The 20,908-nt window shown below is 47.1% G+C and overlaps 1 protein-coding gene across 7 annotated transcripts in view; it reads left to right on the forward strand.

The window, feature by feature from the left end:
- The window catches only part of WWOX (WW domain containing oxidoreductase), a 1,100,068-nt gene that overhangs the window by 318,205 nt on the left and 760,955 nt on the right, over window positions 1–20,908 (forward strand). For all 7 annotated transcript variants that reach the window (XM_088476819.1, XM_088476820.1, XM_088476817.1 and 4 more), the window contains exon 8: window positions 4,421–4,606. In XM_088476819.1, coding sequence (XP_088332945.1) covers window positions 4,421–4,606 — 186 coding nt within the window. The remainder of the gene's footprint in view (window positions 1–4,420; window positions 4,607–20,908) is intronic.

Below are 20,908 nucleotides of genomic sequence, written 5' to 3' on the forward strand. Positions count from 1 at the left end.
GTTATGGCAACGGTATGCGTTCGGCATCCCGGGGGTCTGGATGCCGATGTTTACATTACCGGCGCCATAATACCAACGCCGATCAAAATCCCGATGCCAGCATGCCGACTGCCAGGATGCCGAAGGTAAGTAACGGGTTGGGGGGAGGGTTAGGTTTAGGGGATAGGGTTAGGCTTTAGGGGGAGGGGTAGGTTTAGGGTGCGGGGAGGCTAGGTTTAGGCACTAGGGGGCGGAGGGTAGGTTTAGGCACTAGGGGGGGAGGCTAGGTTTAGGCACTTAAAGGCGGAGGCTAGGTTTAGGCACTTAAAGGCGGAGGCTAGGTTTAGGCACTAGGGGGCGGAGGCTAGGTTTAGGCACTAGGGGGGGAGGCTAGGTTTAGGCACTAGGGGGTGGAGGCTAGGTTTAGGCACTAGGGGGTGGAGGTTAGGTTCAGGCACCAGGGAGGGAGGGTTAAGGTAGGGAGAGAGTTAGCATACCGACCACCAAGTGTCGGTATGTTAACTCTGTCGGGATCCAGGCATCGGGATTCTTACCGCCTGCATCCCGACTGTCTGTATTACATACCGATTCCCATATGCAGTAGTTACAGCATACTTACCTACTCTCCCTGAAAAATAGTGAGTCTCCCGCGCCCAAAGAAGAGTGGGTGGATCTCTCCCATCCAGACCAGTGGGCAGGATCGAGTGATAATACCAGGAATCACAAGTCCGCATGGAGGGGAAGGGGCTAATAGGATGCGATTTGTCATTTTAGCCATGTCCCTTCCCCATAGACTCTCGTATTTTGCCGGGGTGGGGCCTAATGACGCAAAGAGTCTGTCCCTGAAATGGTCAGCTGCAGGCTTCTCCCTGAGATAAGCAACTAAAAATCTGAGTATGAGTTATAGTGGGAACTTTTTTCTTTTTCTTGCATATCATTTCTGCTCTCTCTATGGGCGGGATGTACTAACCATCACATCCCCGATGCTGTACATCTTGCCACTTGTTGGGTATAGAACGTGGTCCGTTACGACCAGTATGTACTTAGAAATGCGATTAACAGCGCAAAGGACAGCTCTCCTGATAAGAGCTGTCCTTTGCGATAGCTAAATGCAAGCGGGACTTCCGGGTCCCCCGCCATTGTCCAATCTCCAGAATGTATTACATTCCGGAGCTTGGTACATATAGAAATGCTGCAAGAACTCTTCGGCCCGCATTTTCATGCTTAATACATCCCGCCCTATATAACTGTATCTGTCAGCGTTCTCTTTGCATGCAAGAAATGTTACAACTATAATAACTACTGCATATGTTGCATTTCCTCACTGCCTGTATTGTAGTCCTATATACTATATGTAAACAAGTAGGCAAAAGGTTGTCAATACAAACTCCATAAAACAATCTGTGTAAAACGTGACTGCACTTGCTATATTTCCCCTTGTGAGAATTAGTTTCTGTATTATGGTCGCGTTAAAACATTGCTTTCATAATAATCGTCCAGATTGAAACCCAGGGACGAGATTGTGACCTTTTCGGTCACTTTATAATAATCCTGTTTAATTGCACAGAGCCCCTCTTCCCTACAATAGCTATAGGGCAAATTATTAGTGTGACCAGTAGTCAGTACTACACTTGTCTAGAACGTCCTTGGTGTTTTATAGACGTAGTTAACAACATAATAAAAGCAACTCCGGCTTTGGAGCAAGCCTTATAAAGAAAAAGCCTAGACGTGTATTGTATGGAGAAAGAAATTCTCCTCGAAAGTCTCCCTGTCCTATTAAAACTGTCTGGCAAAAAAAATAAAAAATACTGAAATTCGTTCGGCGCTGCAGTCACCGCTTGTCATGAGCAATGAATTTAAAATTCAGTCCTTGTCCCTTGTGCTTTGTGGGTCAGGTTGAAGTTCCAGCTCTTGAAATAATTCAGGTGAGATTTCTGATAAGGTTGTGAAAGAGTCACTTTAGGATAACATGAACAGATAGTGTTTGAAGAATTATGTCCTGACTTGTTTGTTTAGCAGGGGACCTGCCTTCACCATGCAGGTAGTGAACCTTTCAATGCCTTATGTTTTGTTTTTTTCTCGGATAAACATACCAAGGAAAAGTCAAGGCAGGAGAAGGGGGGGTGAGCGGAGACAGCAGCTGCTCCAGGGAACAAGGGGATACATTTCAGGTGCTCCCATTTAATTTGTGTAGACTTTTATCGAGAGAGGCTCCGGGGTCATTTGACAAGTGACCAGGAGCTGCTCACATCTCTCTAGTCACCTTGTCATGACAATCGTGTTAAATCAGTCACTGCATTACTCTTAACACCAAGATCCATGTATTTGTCTTTTGTTTCAGTACTGCCAGACAACTGTCATTCATTTATAGAGCGATCTAAGCATTTAAAACGAATAAAGGCATTCTTGAAACGTCATGCTGTGCAAAAAAAAAGATTAATAGTTCACACTAAATTAAATTATATAAACACCGGTGAAAAGTTTCTAGTGGCAAAGAAATAGACGGGACTAGGGGGTTTATTTATCAAACAATTTGTGGCTTACCCCCGGAAAGCACCCCTTTTTGGGGGGTACCCGCAAATATTAAGGATCCCCTGAATGTATCAAGGAGAGATCACAGAAGATATCTCTATATCAGCTGCGTTCATTCCATTTCTACCAGTAATCGCAGCCCCAGTCGCCATGTAAAGATGACAGATTTACCAAGCTCTAGAATGCAAAGCATTCTAGAGTTTCATTAGATTTTTAGTAACTATGCCCCTAAAAGAGGGAACAGGATTAAACATTTAAATGATAAAGTGATGTTTTAATTAATGGTCCTTTTTGTGGGTTGTTTTTTTTTAATAAAAGATCCGGACAATTGAGTGGCTTGGATTTTTCTTACATAAAGTTTGTCTTATACTATGGTGACCTATTAGAACATGTATAAGGTGAAACGGTTGTACAGACCCTAACCCAATGAATCCTCTTAATTTGGGAGCTTTAAGATCCTAAATTATGCAAAAATAAGAATTTGTGTGTTTCCTTAAGAAAAAAAAATCAAACAAACAGGGACACATGACTTTAGAAATGAGGATTTAAAATGGGAACGTTAACATAGACCAGAGATGTCCAAAGAGTAAATCACAATCGATAGAGGACACTTAATTGATAGATCGTAGTGATGGTCAGCAGCAGCCAATAAGAATCGGGCTGATTCTTTTTGGCATGCTGCACTGAAGCAGCTGTGGCTGTCCCTGTCAGCGGTCACGTGTGACAGCAATAGCCAATAAGATTCAGGCTGATTCTTATTGGCCAAGGCTGACCTGCATCCGGCATTGTGATTTCAACAGCAGAATTTTGTACTGGTTGTTCAACTGAGAGCAGGTCTGTGGCAAGATTCACTCACCAGAGCCCCAGGCTTTGTTGGGTATGCAGGCCGTACTTGCGTTATCCAGTCCAAAAAGGTATGCGTGGAGCAACATAGTGTTGTAGAAGATTCACGGATCCCACAGCTGTCACTGAAAACATCTTCTTCAAATGCCAGCTTTTGGCACTAGTGCCAGGTATTGCCTACGTGTGTTATGTGGTTAGAATGGAGGGAGATTGTAGATTTTAAAACCAGCCAAATTAAGTGCCTTGCCAGCACTCATTATGTACGTATGCTCTTCTGGTTCCCTTCAAAGGAGAGACCCTGGAGAGCGCATTTAACCCATCGCTTCCTTCCTGGCTAACTAGAATACATAAGTATGCAGACTAATTGTAGACCCTACTAAAATTGCGTGAATATTTAACAATTTCTTTTTCACCCGACCTTGACCACGAAACCTATGGAAGATGGAGCATATTATGTATGTTTTCACATTGAACATGCTCCAGAATCCAAAATATACAATTACAAGCATGCAGGGTCATAAACAATCAGTCCTATCTGCCATTGTTACTGAAGGGGTGTAACTGGCTTGTAACGGGACATTCTCACGTAGCTAATGTTTTCTGAAGGAGTGTCAACGGAATTGTGCGCCTGTTTCCAGACATATCCTTTGCACCAAAGATTGGGCAGGTGCAAATTGCTCTGATGATATTGATGATGGATATCAAACCAAGCATACATATATAGGGCCAGTCCAGCTGCAGAAACGCGTAGGGTGCAGCATATGGATGAATATACTCATTTAGGTCCAGGAGAAATTATGGTCAGATTGCATTCACTTCTGATTCAATCCTGTTATTACCAGTGTTTTCCTATTCATGTGGTTAAAGAACCTTACTGATTTTATGCACCTACAGATTCTTATTATGCTGTGACCCGTTGCGCTTAATAAACAGTTTGATGTGACTGTGTCATAGGCAGGTTTTCTGCTGCAAATCTTCAATGTATAAATTAAAATTGTATCTAATGTTACAGATATGACCAAGGAGTAAATGCTGATGTAACGTTAGCACCTTTTGTCTTTCTCAGGCCTCTCCATGTGCTTATTTGCAATGCTGCGGTGTTTGCGGTCCCCTGGCAGCTGACCGAAGATCACCTTGAAACGACTTTCCAGGTCAATCACCTCGGCCATTTCTATCTGGTCTCTCTCCTGCAGGACACACTGCGTCATTCCGTCCCGTCCCGAGTGATCGTGGTGTCATCAGAATCGCACAGGTCTGTTTCAGAACACGCGTTTCTTCTTTTTTTCCACAGGTTTGTTTTTTTACAAGATGCTAGAAATTAATAGAAGGAAGAAGAAAAATAACCCCATGAGATTAGAGGTAAAAAGTGACATCGACTTTACGTAGGAGGAATTGAGTAATTGCGCAGTTTGTCACTTGTAGATGGTGATTGGTTTATAGAATGTTGGCAAGTTTTGTTGGGTATTCACCAGTACTAATAGGCTAGACGACACCTAAGAATTAGCGGAGATCTGCTTACAATCTGGCAGCCATTTTGTTTATTCAGTCACTTGTGTTTTTAAAAAAAATGAAATTGTAATTTTGTTTTTGGGTCTTTTTAAGTTTTGTAAATGACTAATGTTATAGATTTCCAACTGTCAGTAAAAATAACTAAAAATTTGCCATTGTATTGAATGGAATAGCCTGGGTTTTAAATAATACAGATGCTGTATGACTTGTGTTTATAGCACTAAACTGCTCTTATAGCTATGACAGGTAAGAGTTGTCATGTTGAGTTGCAGACTTATGGTAGAATTTCCAAACTATCATTGTATACAAGTAATATTATCATTAAGGAAATTACATCCTTGCTCTGTGTTTAGTGAACACTATTATTCACACAAACAAACCCTTATTGCCATCACTTTCTATGCACATTGAGCTGTCTTGGGAATGGAAGAATAATTGATTAAATCTAAGTGCGGCGACCCCTATGGATTTGTCATTCCACAACTTCGGCATCTAACCAAGAAAAATGGGAAATATATTAATATTTAAATAGTCTACATAAAGATGGTGAGACTGGATCTATTGTCTATATGATGCAGAATTAATCTCTCTCCTAAAGGAGGTCTGGGGGAACTCATTATTTTTGTCTATTCCAACCCATGTCTTTTCTAATTTCTGTGAAACAGAACACACTTTATTTTCTAATCCATTCAAGAAGAGCCGTAACGCGACAATAACAGATTATGGAAACCCATCATTTTCTTGACACGGTCGATTCCATCCCGAACCATCTTCATTGAGAAGCAATTCTGTAAATACATTACTATTGGTATTTATGTGAAGAGACAGTCCACATTAATGAGCAGTTTTAAAAGCTGTACGGAAGGTGTCAATACAAATGTAATTGTACAATGGTCTCAAACCATGCATTACTACAGTTGTCGGTTTATGGTTCGATAAACAGCATAAAGTGGTCACTTTGGAGGGAGCTCATGAACGCTTTGCGCATACTTACAGTATGCAAAATATTTGCACTTAATTACATTTTTCCATAGAATTTTGAACACCCTGGGCTGGAAGTGAATTTTATTTTACACAAACTTCATATTAAATAAAGAATAAAGTGAGTATTGGTGTTTACTCCATCTTAAATACTCAAAAGCGATATCTTCCCACTGGCGCTTGTCCACAGCTCATATTCCAGTCTGAACGCCCCACTTTGAGTATCTGTGTTGTGGGGATCACATTTTGATATCTATCGAGGGCGGCCAGACCTGCACACTAGTATCCACCTCATTCCTTGTTTGCACATTTACATTTACTCCATCTTATTTACACACTATTCTGAGAAAACCTCTTACATATTCCTGACAGTAGTAGATGCTCTGGAAAAGACCTTTGTGTCTACTATACAGTACGCAAGCAGAAAGGTAGTGGTAATGTGAGTCTACTGTAAGCCCTGGTCAGTACTCTTCCTGCACCTATTTTACCTTGCTTGATTATATGCGTGATAATTTCTTCATTGCTTATGGTCAGTGGGCCTGATTTAGATATGTTTATATTCCCTGCACACATACAAACTAGCGTTGTTATTTTTATTGTTTGTCAGAAACTGGTTAAACAGCCAGTCTGTTTATGGATAGTAGGAGTAAACCCACACAAACATGTGGAAACATACAAACTACACACATATAGAGGGGTATTCAATATGAAATGTTAACTTCACTGTCGCTAAAGTATCGGGCGCGCTCCCGCTTATACCCGTATTCAATATAAAATTAACGAAAACGGGAAACTCCGAAACTGGATTTGCGTAAAGTTACGAATTTTTCCTTAAAAAAATTGTAAGATCCCCCTAAAGTAGTAAAAACATGGGGGATCACTATGGGTACCCCCGTTTTAGACTTTAATTGAAAGTCGGGGATTTAAATATCCGCAGCAGGTGTTTTTTTTCCGACATTGAAGAAGTGATGCAGAAGAGCACTTAGGTTATTTTTTTCGTTTTTTTAAGTGGTCCCATCAAATTTGGGGTACATGAAAATGGGTATTAGCATATTTTTAAGTCCCTAAAGTCAGTTTTTAAAAATTCAGCATTTGTGCACCTGCCGCTATAAATCTATTCTAGAAAACACCTGCCGCATACATGCAGAATAGCCCTGAACCCATTTCCCTATTGTTTAACAATTTTTTCCCATTTTTTTTTTTTGCACCCCAATTTTTAAATACATTTTTTGGGGTGTCCCTATTTTTTTTTAAAACTTTTTTTGACACAGTTCTTTTTTAAATGTTAATCTCAGGGGTGCAGGCTATTTTTTTTAAGCCTGCACCCCTAAACCCCAATTCTGCACTTTTTTTCGACACCTATTCAATGGTGAAAAGTTATCACCGTTTTTTATCAAAGACTTTTCAAAACTGCGATAAGTCTTTGAAATTGAATATGGTGTAAAACTAAAACCAGTGATATTAACGCAAAAAACAATGTTATCGCACCCATAATGAATACCCCTAATAGTCTCTTGTTGGGAATCAAACCCAAGTCCTCAGTGATGTGAGGCATCAAGCTAGCCCATTGCATCACTGTGCTGCTCAAGCTTGGACACACGTGTTTTTTTTTTGTGAAGGCCAAGACCATTTTTACCAGCTTTCCTGCAGCTCAGGGGTGTTTTTAATTTAGTAATGCAACAACGGGACACAGAAGTTATTATACTTTCATACTTTCACCACCTATAGTAAATAATATACTTGGGGTACAGGCATGAAATAGGAAAGTATGGGGTACTTTTTTTTCACATTTTCAATTAAATAAAAAAGGGTTTGTTTCCACTTCGTAAGCTGTACGAAAAAAACCTGTCCATGGACAATTCAGCTTCTGCTACAGGCTCCTCCACTTTGAGGTTCCTCCTCCCTCGCTGTCAGGCTTCTGGGACATGCCCACCCTATCCTACAGCTACATCACAAGACCAGCATGGCCACGCCCATCTGCCTCATGCGTCATCTGAATAACCTGCCAGCAGCACTAGCACATGATGACATTAAGTGTGTTCCCCAGCTAACTGGAGGTGAGATGGTGACCTGGGCTCCTCCAACAAGTCTAGACCCCGGGGTAATTAGTACCTGCTCCCCGCCACCTTGGCCTAGCACTTTTGAAGCATTGAGCAGATACCTTCCAACTTACTGACACATGGGGCAAAGATGCCTCAAGTTGGCAGGCACCGTCCCTTCTAAATCTGGACCCTTGGGAGGTATGGTCTTATTACATACCGTGAGAAGCTAGTTTGTCCTTTATGTTGGGTTTCTGTATAATCCTTATAAAATCTTGAGTACTCTGCTTATTGACATGATAACCAGTATAGGATCACCTGATATGCATATGGGAATATTTGTGTTATGATTGTAGAAAGTTTCTTTAATATTAACACCATGAGTTGGACGAATCTTCTCCCTTAAATGCATTAGCATAAAACATAACATGTCTAAAATCCGAAGCCTCGAAACCGGGCAGAAGGAGAAACAATCTAATACTTATTCCGAAAATGTTCAAGTGACCCAGAGTAGAGCTTACTTTTTAATCATGTATCCATGAATGTAACCCTTGGGACTCGGAGCAGTGAGACCAGCCAAGGGTCAGGCTGAAGCCTTTATCACATCCAAACACAGGGGCTTATAGTATAAATGACACACTGCAGATTGATTTACATATACCATTTACAATTTATGGTAGCTGAAATTGAAGGAGGCAGCAGAGAGGGAGAGCAATAATCCCACCTTGCACAAAAAACACAGAGCATCTCCTAATTAGGTAGCAACTAAACATATATTTCCTTATCTTTGTAAATCACGTCAGCTCTGAGAAAGAAGAATGGGTTGGCGTTATTAAGCAAAGGGGGGGGGGGCGTTACTGTGGGCAATCCCATGCTAGCTCTTAGGAATAAATCTGCCAACTCCCTCACTTGCCAGATGTGGAGGGGGTACCTGGGGATATGCTATAAATGAGCTGTTACTTAATGGGGGATTATGTTGAATTGTCAACTGCTTGTCTCGGGAACCTTCTGTTTGAAATACGGGTTCAGATCATTTCTCTTGGACTTGTTAGTGGACATAGATTTCTAGTTGGTCTTTGTGAAAAATACATACTGTATTTAAACTTTTCCTGTAGCGTAGGATCAGCCAAAGTTTATGGCAAAACTTTTTAAAAAATAAAAATTCATTGTTTCTTTACTATTTAACGAAGTGGTATTGCAGGAACGAATGGGTAGAGCATCAGTTTATTGTCTGTGAATTGGCGGTAGTCAACTTGAGATAAAGACACATAAAGCACATGTTTTAGTTTATGGCTAGTACTGACTTCCGAGAATAAAAATTTATTTGTGATTTATTATATTATCATGCCTTTATGGTATTTCCAGTTATTTTATATATCCCGACAATTTAGGCATAGAATATTTGAACAAAATAGGCCCCACCTCCTTGTCTCTTCCATACCATGCCCCCTACCTGACCAACTTCATGCCTATACAGAGAGAAACGCCTACTTTCGAAGACCATTAGTTGGGATGGACCTGCCAAGTTCGAAACCGTTGGGAGGTCTTATATTTGGAGGCTTATTTATCATTGAAGGAGTTAGACTGATTTTTTAAATCTGTTATTGACGCTGTTTAACCAAAGCATTATAGCTGGGGTGCTGCTCAAATACCCCAGCGATACAAATCCAGAGCAGTAAGGGTTAGCTTGCCACTTTGCCAAGTGGTTTTTGCTCATTGATAAATTTTTTGCATGGACAACTGTGGTGTGAGCATTCACTTTCACTGTCTGATGGGTTGAGTCTTTCTATGGGGCCCACGGTGATCTCGCACATGAAAATTCTGTTGGAAGTTTTGTCGGAATTTTTTAGCATCAAAGCACAGCATAAACAATATATCACTCGCTAAGAAAAGGCCACAATTTTTACAGCAAAAAGTGTACACGGAGGTTTCCCGAACTGCTGCTGTTTCATCTGCATATACCAGTTCTATTATGTATGGATATACATCCTTGAACTTAGCCAATTTTTAGTTTTAGCATACCTCCTAATGCCCCACTTTTGGAAGACTGTCCCACAATCGGGCTGTTCATTCTATTTTGTGGGGGGTTGGGAGGTGTCGGTGGCTAACGCAGGATTTTTAGAGGGGGGTTTCCAAATGCTTTATTTTACAGCGAGTGTGGCCAGTCCATGAAGAGGGTATAATTAGCACTTAGCCAGCTTTAATATGCATCATACAAAGTATATTTTGTTGCATAATTCCAGCATATACAGGACCAGTGATCACAGTAAACCATTAGATGCGGCAGAAGGTCCATCCTGTGTGAGCAGAATGTTTTTTGTTCAGATGTGGGCATCATTCCAGAGCATTGGAGCAAGTCCGGGAGTCTGGGGTAGCAGCACAAGAACCTAGCACTGCCCTGGGCATATATGTACATATTGGTCTCCTTATATCCTGGAGAGTGTATTATTATACAGTAATAATAATTAACCCTATTGATGGTCTATAGCAGTGCATGTTTTCCACATCTCCTATTTGGTGCACACTGCACAGGTATATTTATTACTGGCTGACACATTTTAAAAGATCCACAGGTGTTGCTAATCATTTCATTTGTGATACTGAGAAGAACAGGCAGCGCTAGTAACATTGTATTATATTACTATTTCTATTGTGGTCATGATGTGTGCTGGGGAGGGGGGTTTCCAGGCAGACGGAAACACCCCCCCCCCTGCGTTTGTCTATGCATTCTGTACTCTGTATAGGCATAATAAATGGCATGATTGGGGGAAAAAAAGACACCTGAAAAGAGTGTGGGACTACTCTCGCCGTGTGCCGCAGCCACTCCCCTATCCCACTTTGGAGACCTCAGATATTGGGACGTATATGTCAGGATGCGGCTTGGGATCGGCCGCTACTCACCACTGCGCTGGCGTCCTTGAGCTTCCGTGTTCAGTCGCCGAGGTTGGAGGTGAGTAGTGGGCTGAGTATTCTCCTTGAGGTCTGCTAGGGCTTCCATGCGTGCGTCCTGGTTCCAGTGCTGGCAGGCAGGGTCGCAGCCATGTTGGTCCTTATCACCTGACTAGTCTCTCCCAATGGTAGTCCTGCAGTCATTCAGCTTATCTTCTGATCCAATGACCTACTACCTAAGGGTATTTAGTCTGACTCCATGAACAGGAAGTTGCTGTTCATCTTCGCTTTCCCAGTGACTGTGATGCCAGTATTTGTTCCAGGCTCTAGGTTACTTTCATAGCGTATCCCACAGCTAGTCTGCATCTGGTTGTTTAGCACTATTGGAGCCAGCTCGCGTCTTTATTACCTGTGCCATACCGAGGATATCCGCATCTGGATTCCTAGTGACTCCACTTTTGTTTAACCGCAAGTTCTGCTTCAGTTATCCCTCTTGTGTTTACCCAGCTTTGGCTCATTTACCAGTTTCCTGTGTCTTATCCTGTACTATTCCCAAGCACTAATTTCAGTAGCTTTCCCTGCGTCTGGATCTACAAAGCACCTTCCGTTACTCCACGACTGGATCTACAGCATATCAATTGCACTAACCTGCGTCTAAATCCACTGCACATTTATTTCCATCCCGTGACTGGATCTACAGAGTGTCTATACACTACCCTGCGTCTGGGTCCACTGTACACCCAGTATCTCTCTGTGTCTGGATTATTGTGCTTACATTGCACTATTCTGCGTCTAGGTCTTCCGAGTTACCCAAGGCATCCAGTATCTGACCTTCCCATACTAATTTTTACTAGTCCGTGCCTGAATCTCCTGTGTCACTTCCTGGTGTAATCCTGCCTCTGAGCCACCTGCAACGTTTCATAGAGCATACCAGCGCATCATTCCACAGAATACATTGCATCCATTATTCTACGTACTCTGTTTTTTCTACTTCAGGGTCCATAGGGGTCCACAGGGTGACCTTGGGGTATAGCTGGATCCTCGGGCACCACGGAGTTAAAGCTTTCAGCTGCTCCCAGGATGCACTTGGGTCCAACCTCCCCTATACCCCGCCCCCGAGCCACAGGCACCTCAGTTTAAGATGGTGCCCGGCCGGAGTCGGGTCACCCTGCGGGGGGGGGCTGCAGGAGCAGCCCCCTAAAGCTTTTTATTTTAACTTAGTTACATTTTTTTACTATAGTAATTTTTTTTTTCTCCAGAGCGGCTCCGATGGGCTGTCTGTACAGACGCCCACGCTGCCGCTCCTTCTCCCTGCTGGCGCCGCGATGCCAGCACTGAACTGGGGATCGCGGCGGGGGAAGCCAGAGTCTGTACTCTGGCTTCCCCCGGGACTGCTGCCGGAAGACGCTGGGGAGATTAAGGTAAGCCGCGCACCGTTGATTAGCGGCGGTGCGCGGGTTCCTTGTTAATGCAGTCCCATGCCCCCGGTCTAGGGGACAGACCGGGGGCGCTAGCGGTGGCGGCGGGCCCCCCTCCAGCGGAGGCATACCCCGCCAGACCACTAGACCACCAGGGTAAATAAACGGCAAGCGGGATGCCGGCAACCCGGGGGTTAAATATGCTAGCCAGGGGAGGAAGCCTTCCCTGTCTAGCGGCTCCTCCCCTCAGCTCAGCGTGCCTTTCGGCATGTAGTCTGGCGTCGATGAGCTGCAGCTACTCGGCCACTCCTCCTCTGAGGTCTCTGGCAGCCATTTTCTTTAAGTGGCAGCGCAGATACTCTCAGGGAGCACGCGGACCGGTCCCCCTGTGTACCTCTCCCCTGCAAAAGGACAGTGTACACAGCACTATAGCCCTCCCAGACACTGAATCTGGGAGGTTGATTGTAGTGGAAAGGTGCAGTGAGTATATCTTCCTGCATGGTATGTGACATTTGCTAGTGCTGCCTGTCTGTGTCTTTTTTCTACTTACTGTCAGCCTATACCTATCCCTTTCCTTCTCCTACAAGCCCTACAGGTGTGCGGGGGAAGGGTGTTTCTACAGACCTCACCTATATAAATCACGTATTTGTGAGGTCCGTCACATACAGTTGTGTGCTACACAGTACCATATTGTGGGCTGTTGTTCAGCACACTGGTGAGTGCGCACGTTTTCTTCCTAAGTCATGTCTGAGGAGGAGATTGAGCACTCCGGGGCTCCGGTATTGTTCTCCTGCAGGCGCTGTTCTGCAGGAGTGGATAGGGAGGATTTGTCACAGGACGGCCTGTGCGGACGGTGCCAGGCGCTCCCTGGTATGTCTAAACCTCCCATGTCGCAGGAGCCACCATGGGCGATGTTTTCCCAGGTGCTGGTGTCCATCGCGGACCGTCTGTCGGTCCCGACTGCCGCCCCTACTAGGGCGTTGTCCCTGCCTGCCATCCCCCATTCCCCGGGTGTCCCACAATTATTGCAGACTCCCCCGGGGTCTCAGCCTGTTGGTCCCTATGCGGGGTTGCCAATGTATATTCAGTCCACCCCTGTGGCACAGCAGGCTGTGGTGCCGTTTCAGGCTCCTGTGGCAGCTCCTCCACCCTGGGTGGATGCGCTTTCCCACACTGTCCAAGATTTGGCGGCAGCATCTTCGGCTTTTCAGTCGATGTTGCGCAGTGACGTGCCCTCCAGGGCGTCTAAACGCTCAGTCATGGCGCAGGCTGCGCATCTTTCAGATTCTGAGGGGTCCTCGGATGATGGTGAGGTGCAGGATGACTCAGCCTCAGATGCCTCAGTCCAGGAGATAGACACTAAGTCTTCCATCAATGTGCGGGCTCTGGTTAAGGTGGTGCGGGCCATTCTTCTGATTGAGGATGAGGCACCCGCTCCCAAGTCGAGGTATCCTAGTTTTAAAAAAGCTAAGGTTACTTCTGCAGCGTTCCCCATGTCTGATCAGTTGACTGATCACATGGCGGTGGCCTGGCAGACACCCAGTAAGCGTTTCCTGCCACAGAAACGCTTGGCGTCCAAATATCCATTCCCGGAAGTGCATTGTAAGAAATGGGAAACTCCGCCTGCAGTCGATTCCCATGTAACACGCCTCATCAGGAGTGCTACTTTGCCATTGCCGTCTATATCCTCGCTGAAGGATCCTACGGACAGGAAGGTGGAGACTTGTCTAAAGTCTATTTATTCTCTCTCAGGGGCTGTAGCCCGGCCGTCCATGGCCATCTCCTGGGTGGCCAAGGCCATTGAGGGGTGGGCCAACGCCTTGGAGGACACGTTTACGGACGAAGCTCCGGACGTCCAGAGGGCGTTGTTAGGACAGATGAGAGATGCCGCCTCCTACATTGGAGAAGCATCGTTGGATGCTAGCCTGTTGACCTCTAGGGTTTCGGCGGCAGCAGTGTCTGCTCGTAGATCCTTGTGGTTGCGGTCTTGGAGAGCAGACGCGGATTCAAAGAAAGGCTTGGAGGCCTTACCTTTTAATGGAGAATTACTGTTTGGTCCGGACCTGGACAAAATAGTAGATACCCTGGCAAAATCCAAGTCAGCCTTCCTCCCTTCAGCTACTACACCTGCTAAGGTCCGGAGCTCGGCCTTTCATTCCTTTCGGGTTCAGGGCAAGGCAAAGGGTCAGTCCTTCCCGAGGCAGTCTGCACCCAAGACCGCCTCAAAGCCAAAGAAGCAAGCCTGGAGTGCTAGGCGCCCTTCTTCCAAGCAAGAAGATAAGCCTTCTGTGTGATGGGACGGGCCTCCCTCTGGAGGACCCCAGAGTGGGAGGCCGACTTCTTCAATTCGCCCAGTGCCGGCACAATACCACCACGGATGCCTGGGTGCGAGAAGTGGTCTCCCAGGGGTACGCCCTGTTTTTTCGGCACAGGCCGCCTGGCCAGTTTTTTTGCACAAGTCCTTCTCAGGACAAAACCAAGGCCTTGCAGGTTCAGGAAGCCATAGAGGCCTTGCTGACGGCGGGGGTCATTATACCCGTGCCACAGTCTCAACGTGGGATGGGGTATTACTCTAATCTGTTTCTGGTGCAGAAACCCAATGGCTCTCATCGGCCCATCCTCAATTTGAAGTCCCTGAACAGGTTTCTCAGGGTTCCCAAATTCAGGATGGAAACTTTGCGTTCCATCATTCTGGCGATGGAACCAGGGGACTATATGGTCTCCCTGGATATCCAGGACGCCTACCTCCATGTGCCTATAGCAACATCGCACCAACGGTTTCTGCGGTTTGCTATTCTCCACAACCACTACCAATTCAGGGCTCTACCCTTTGGTCTCTCCACGGCACCAAGGGTATTTACCAAGGTGATGGCGGTCATGGCGGCTCATCTTCGGAGCCAGGGAATACGGTTGCTACCGTATCTAGACGACCTCCTCTTGCTGGCAAGCTCCCCAGAGGTACTGATCCAGCATCTCCATCTGACGGTCGCTTGTCTACAGGCGCACGGCTGGTTGTTCAACTGGAAGAAGTCCTCCCTCATCCCATCACAGCGGATGGTTCATTTGGGGGCCCTGCTGGACTCTCGTCAGCAACGGATTTTTCTGACTCCAGAGAAGGTCTCCTCCTTACAGCTGCGGATTCACAGTTGTCTGAGCAGTGGCAGAGTGTCGGTGCACTCAGCGATGAGAGTTTTGGGCTCCATGGTGTCGGCATTCGACATGGTGGAGTTTGCCCAGTTCCATTCCAGGCCCCTGCAGGGGCTGATTCTTTCGGAATGGAATGGATTGCCACACAGGATCCGCTCTCAGATGCTGGTGTTGTCCTCGGAGGTGCGTCTGTCCCTAGCCTGGTGGCTGCAGACGGCTCATCTCCTAGAGGGGCGCCCCTTTTGGATCCCGGAATGGGTTCTGCTCACGACAGATGCCAGTCTCCTGGGTTGGGGGGCGGTGACAGGCTCCTTGTCACTTCAGGGTCGTTGGTCGGCGGAGGAAGCGCTTCTTCCCATCAACATCCTGGAACTGCGGGCAGTATACAGAGCCCTGCAGTTGTCCGGCACCGCTCTTCACGGAAGGGCCGTTCAGGTGCAGTCAGAGAACGCCACCACGGTGGCGTACATCAATCACCAGGGAGGGACTCGCAGTCGAGCTGCGATGTCGGAGGTGTCCCACGTCCTGGCTTGGGCGGAGCGCTATCTTCCAGCTTTCTCGGCAGTTTTCATCCCGGGAGTCCTCAATTGGGAGGCAGACTTCCTCAGCCGTTACGACGTGCATCCCGGGGAATGGTCGCTTCATCCAGAGGTATTCCAACTACTCATGGACAAGTGGGGGCTGCCAGAGCTGGACCTGATGGCGTCCCGTCACAATCACAAGCTGCCTGTGTACGGGTCAAGGACAAGGGACGCAGGCGCAAGTCTGATAGACGCGCTGTCGGTGAAATGGCTGTTTCAACTGGCTTACTTGTTCCCTCTGATATCTCTGCTGCCTCGGGTCCTGCGCAAGTTCAAACAGGACGGAGGCACACTGATCCTGGTGGCCCCAGCGTGGCCCAGAAGGCCGTGGTACTCCGATCTGCGGAGCCTGTCCATCGACGCTCCGTACATCCTACCTCAACGGCGGGACCTGTTGTCTCAGGGGCCCTGTCTTCACCCGGATCTGGGTCGACTATCTTTGACGGCGTGGCTCTTGAGACAGCCGTCCTGAGGTCTCGGGGCTTTTCTAGCTCCGTTATTACCACCATGCTGAGGGCGCGCAAGCCTGCTTCCGCGAGGATCTATCACAGAGTGTGGCACACTTTCTTTCAGTGGTGCGAGGCCAGAAACTATGATCCCCAGGTGTTCCGGGTTTCGCGTATTCTGGCTTTCCTTCAGTCGGGTTTGCACGTGTCTGCTCTGTCGGTGTGGTTCCAGCGCAGGATCGCTGCTATGCCGGACGTACACACCTTTTTCCAGGGAGTTTTGAGAATCCAGCCTCCCTTTGTGCCACCTGTGGCCCCGTGGGATTTGGCGGTGGTTCTTCGGGCCTTACAGGGTCCGCCTTTTGAGCCCTTGGAGTCAGTGGAACTCAAGTGGCTAACTTTTAAAACTGTTTTCCTCTTGGCAATTGCTTCTGCCAGGAGGGTTTCAGATTTGGGGGCGCTTTCTTGTCGGCCCCCTTTTCTGATTTTTCATCAGGACAGAGCGGTGCTTCGCACTCGTCCTGAGTTCCTGCCTAAGGTGGTTTCCAGGTTCCACATTAATCAGGAAATTGTTGTACCGGCCTTTCAGTCACCTGATCTTTCGGCTGGGGAGGCTTCCTTAGACGTTGTCCGTGCACTCCAGGTTTATGTGGACCGGATTAGTTCTGTGAGGAAGTCGGATTCTTTGTTTATCCTCTTTGGTTTTCACAAGAGGGGTTGGCCTGCCAACAACCAGACTCTAGCCCGTTGGCTTCGTTCTGTTATTATTGAGGCTTATATGCAGGAGGGTTTACCTGTTCCAGCCTCTGTTAAGGCTCATTCCACTCGGTCTGTGGGCCCTTCTTGGGCTGCTAGCCGTGGCGCCTCTGCTGTTCAGCTCTGTAAGGCGGCAACCTGGTCTTCCATTCAGACCTTTTTGAGGTTCTATGCGTTTGACACCTTTGCCTCTCAGGATGCATCCTTTGGGCGCCGGGTTCTCCTATCAGCACAGGAGCGTCCCCGCCCTTAGTTGGACTGCTTTGGGACATCCCCAAGGTCACCCTGTGGACCCCTATGGACCCTGAAGTAGAAAACAAGAGATATGGTAAGAACTTACCTTTGTTATCTCTGTTTCTACGAAGTCCATAGGGTCCACAGGGCACCCGCCCTGACGCACCTGGCTTCATATGGGCTCTGTGACTTGTCACCAGTTTTCCGTCTCCCATTTCTGTGAGTATGGTTCTTGTGTGTTCCAGTCTTCCTTCTCTCTGTTTCGTCTCCTCCTCCGGCCTGGGCTGCTTACCAACTGAGGTGCCTGTGGCTCGGGGGCGGGGTATAGGGGAGGTTGGACCCAAGTGCATCCTGGGAGCAGCTGAAAGCTTTAACTCCGTGGTGCCCGAGGATCCAGGATCCAGCTATACCCCAAGGTCACCCTGTGGACCCTATGGACTTCGTAGAAACAGAGATAACAAAGGTAAGTTCTTACCATATCTCTTGTTTTAGCTCTACGTTGCATATGCAGTATTCCACTCATCTTATTAGTGTCATCCCCTAGTCTCCTCGTCACTCCTAGGTATCTAACAAGAGGGCCGCGACATGCTCCCTCAGTGCAGCGAAACCCAAATCCCAATAGGAGGGGTCACTGGTGAAGACGCTGAGTGGGATAGACTCTGCACCTCTGGTTAGGTCTAGCCAACACCTGGGTTTGACCTTTATTGAGGACACTATTACTTTCACTCCTCTAGCTGTCTCCTAGCCATCCTGCCCCCCCGGCTCCCTGTCCTCCACAGAGGAGTTCCTTGTGCTGGATTGTGACAGTATGGTCTTGTTTCTCCCTGTCTTGCCTGTGACCATGTCTATATAATAATTCTGTAACATCTGTCCCATCTCCAAGATGCGCACACAGTGGGAGCCGGGGCCTGCACCCCAATCACTCCCAGTGTTAGGGAGACTGGTCAGACCTAGCCCAGGTGCTGGAGTAGGAGTAAGTATGGGAACAGGGTGGGGGGGGAGAGAGAGCAGCAGAGGGGGGTAAAGCAGCGGATAGAGAGGGCAGGTGTATATCTAGGGATCCAAGCGCCCCTGGCATTATAATGGACTGACACCCCACTCCACCCCCCTATGCAGTTCCCCCAGTAGTAATCCCCCCTATGCTGCATTGCCCCCAGTAGTCCCCTCTATACAGTGCCACCAGTAGTAGTCCCCCCTATGCTGCATTGCCCCTAGTAGTAGTCCCCCCTATACAGTGCCCCCAGTAGTAGTCCCCCTTATGCTGCATTGCCCACAGTAGTAGTTCCCCTATACAGTGCCCCCAGTAGTAGTCCCCCCTATACATTGCTCCCAGTAGTAGTCCCCCCTATACAGTGCCCCCAGTAGTAGTCCTCCTATACAGTGTCCCCAGTAGTAGTCCCACCTATACGTGTATATGTATATATATATATATATATGTATATGTTTATTTATAATATACATAATCCATAGGGCCCGGCACTCTCAATAAAAGATAATAGCTCCAGTGCACATCCCAAATGAACACATGTAAAGCACAAGAGATTAGGCGGCACTCAGTGAGACTCCAGTCGTGTAATAAACCACAGCACTACTTTGCTCCTTGTCAACGTTTCAGTGTTGAACCACTTTTATCAAGACATCAACATGCCTTGATAAAAGTGGGTCAACACTGAAACGTTGACAAGGAGCAAAGTAGTGCTGTGGTTTATTACACGACTGGAGTCTCACTGAGTGCCGCCTAATCTCTTGTGATATATATATATATATGGACACTCTTAAATGACAGTTTCCGGGGCAGGCTCAAGTAGTTATTGGCAGACTGCCAAAAACCTGTGTGAAAGCTACAAAAGTATCCTTTCAACCTTATAGTCTGAGCAAGTGTCAAACTTAGACTCATGCAAGTTCACGTTAAATCCAGAGTTGGTCCTTTTTAAAGTGCCCATATATATATTAGTCTGCCCTCTGTGTTTTATGCAAGGGCGTAACTAGAACTTTGGGTGCTACATAGCAAGATCTTAAAAGCCCCCCCTTCCTCGAGGTATAAAAAACCCACATACATTTGCCCCCACACAGAGCCCAGTCATGTTATGCCACACACAGGCCCTTCAGGTTATGCCACACAGTAGTATCCATGCAGTAGTAATGCCCCTTACACTACACAGTAATGCCGCTTACACATTATACCGCACAGTAATGCAATTTACAGATTATGCCACATAGTAGTAGTGCCCCATGTAACACATTATTCCACACAATGGTAGTGCCCCTTACACTTTATGCCACACAGTAATGCCCCTTATAACATTATTCCACACAGTAATACCCCTTATAACATTATTCCACACAGTAATACCGCTTACACATTATGCCCCACTGCTAGCAACTCACCTTTGCGTCTCCCTTAGAAGCCTCTCGCCTCCCTCTGTGTGCCATCAGCAGCCAGCAGGTGCGGATTTGGTGCAGGGCAGGCAGCAGGGGACATAAACAGACAGCTCTGGTGCAATTTGAATCTGATGCTGTTCGCGAGCCAATTGGAGCTCAAAGATCTGTAGCAAATAAGGAGCCGCCACTGCTGATTGCCTGCCAGTCCGCGAGCTCTGACTGCCTCAAGACCGGCGGCACTGTCTACTTGCCGGTGCACCAGCTATAATCAGCTGGCGGGCTGGCACCAAATCAACACCACTGACATCCGCAAGCCCTCGGCAGCCCTGACTGGACTGAACTACCGGGATGTAGTCAGGATGCCGGTGGTCGAAATGCCGACCACCAGAATCCCGACACTGAAAGCCCGGCATGGGACTAAAGATAGGTGTCTAAATACCGATGCCTACAGTATAATTAGCCCCACGCCGAAATCCAGACGACAGGCATACCGAAGGTAGGTTAGCCGTGCATCTTGACCTGTTAGTCACTGGGGGGGGGGGGTTAGGTTTAGGCACCCCCGGGGTGACTTAAGGTCAGGCACCCCCCCGGTAGGGTCAGGTTTAGGCCAGGGGAAGGGGGGTTTAGGGTTAGGCACCACCGGGGGAGGTTAGGGTTAGGCACTCCTACCGGGAGGGATAGGTTTCGGGTGCAGGGAGGGGGGATAGGCACCACGGGGGGGACTTGGGGTTAGGCACCCCCAAGGGAGGGTTAAGGGGGGGAGGGGAGGTTTAAATATACTTACCTGCCGGCGTCAGGATTATGATCTGTCGGGCTTCCAGGGTCGGATTTGAACCGACGGCTTTTAACCCATCGGTATTTCATACCCAACTCCGAACGACCTTGTGTGCGTGACTGGGTGCAGGGGGATTGGCTGGTCACAGAGGCAGCTCTGGCACCATAGCTGCCACACCCCTCACACCCACGGTAGTTATACCACTGTTTGCAAGCATGTAAGCAAACAGTGTTCGTCCTTTCAGGATCAATGGAATGGGGTTATAGACGAGGACAATGGAAACAAGATAAGACTTCAGAGTCCAGCTGGGTATCACAGCTAGTACGTATAAGATAGATAGAGATAGATATATGTGTGTGTGTGTGTGTGTGTGTGTGTACACGCGTACAGAAGTAAA

This window comes from Taudactylus pleione, unplaced genomic scaffold (genome assembly GCF_031769625.1).
Source record: "Taudactylus pleione unplaced genomic scaffold, aTauple2 ptg000195l, whole genome shotgun sequence".
In the NCBI taxonomy this organism is placed as follows: domain Eukaryota; kingdom Metazoa; phylum Chordata; class Amphibia; order Anura; family Myobatrachidae; genus Taudactylus; species Taudactylus pleione.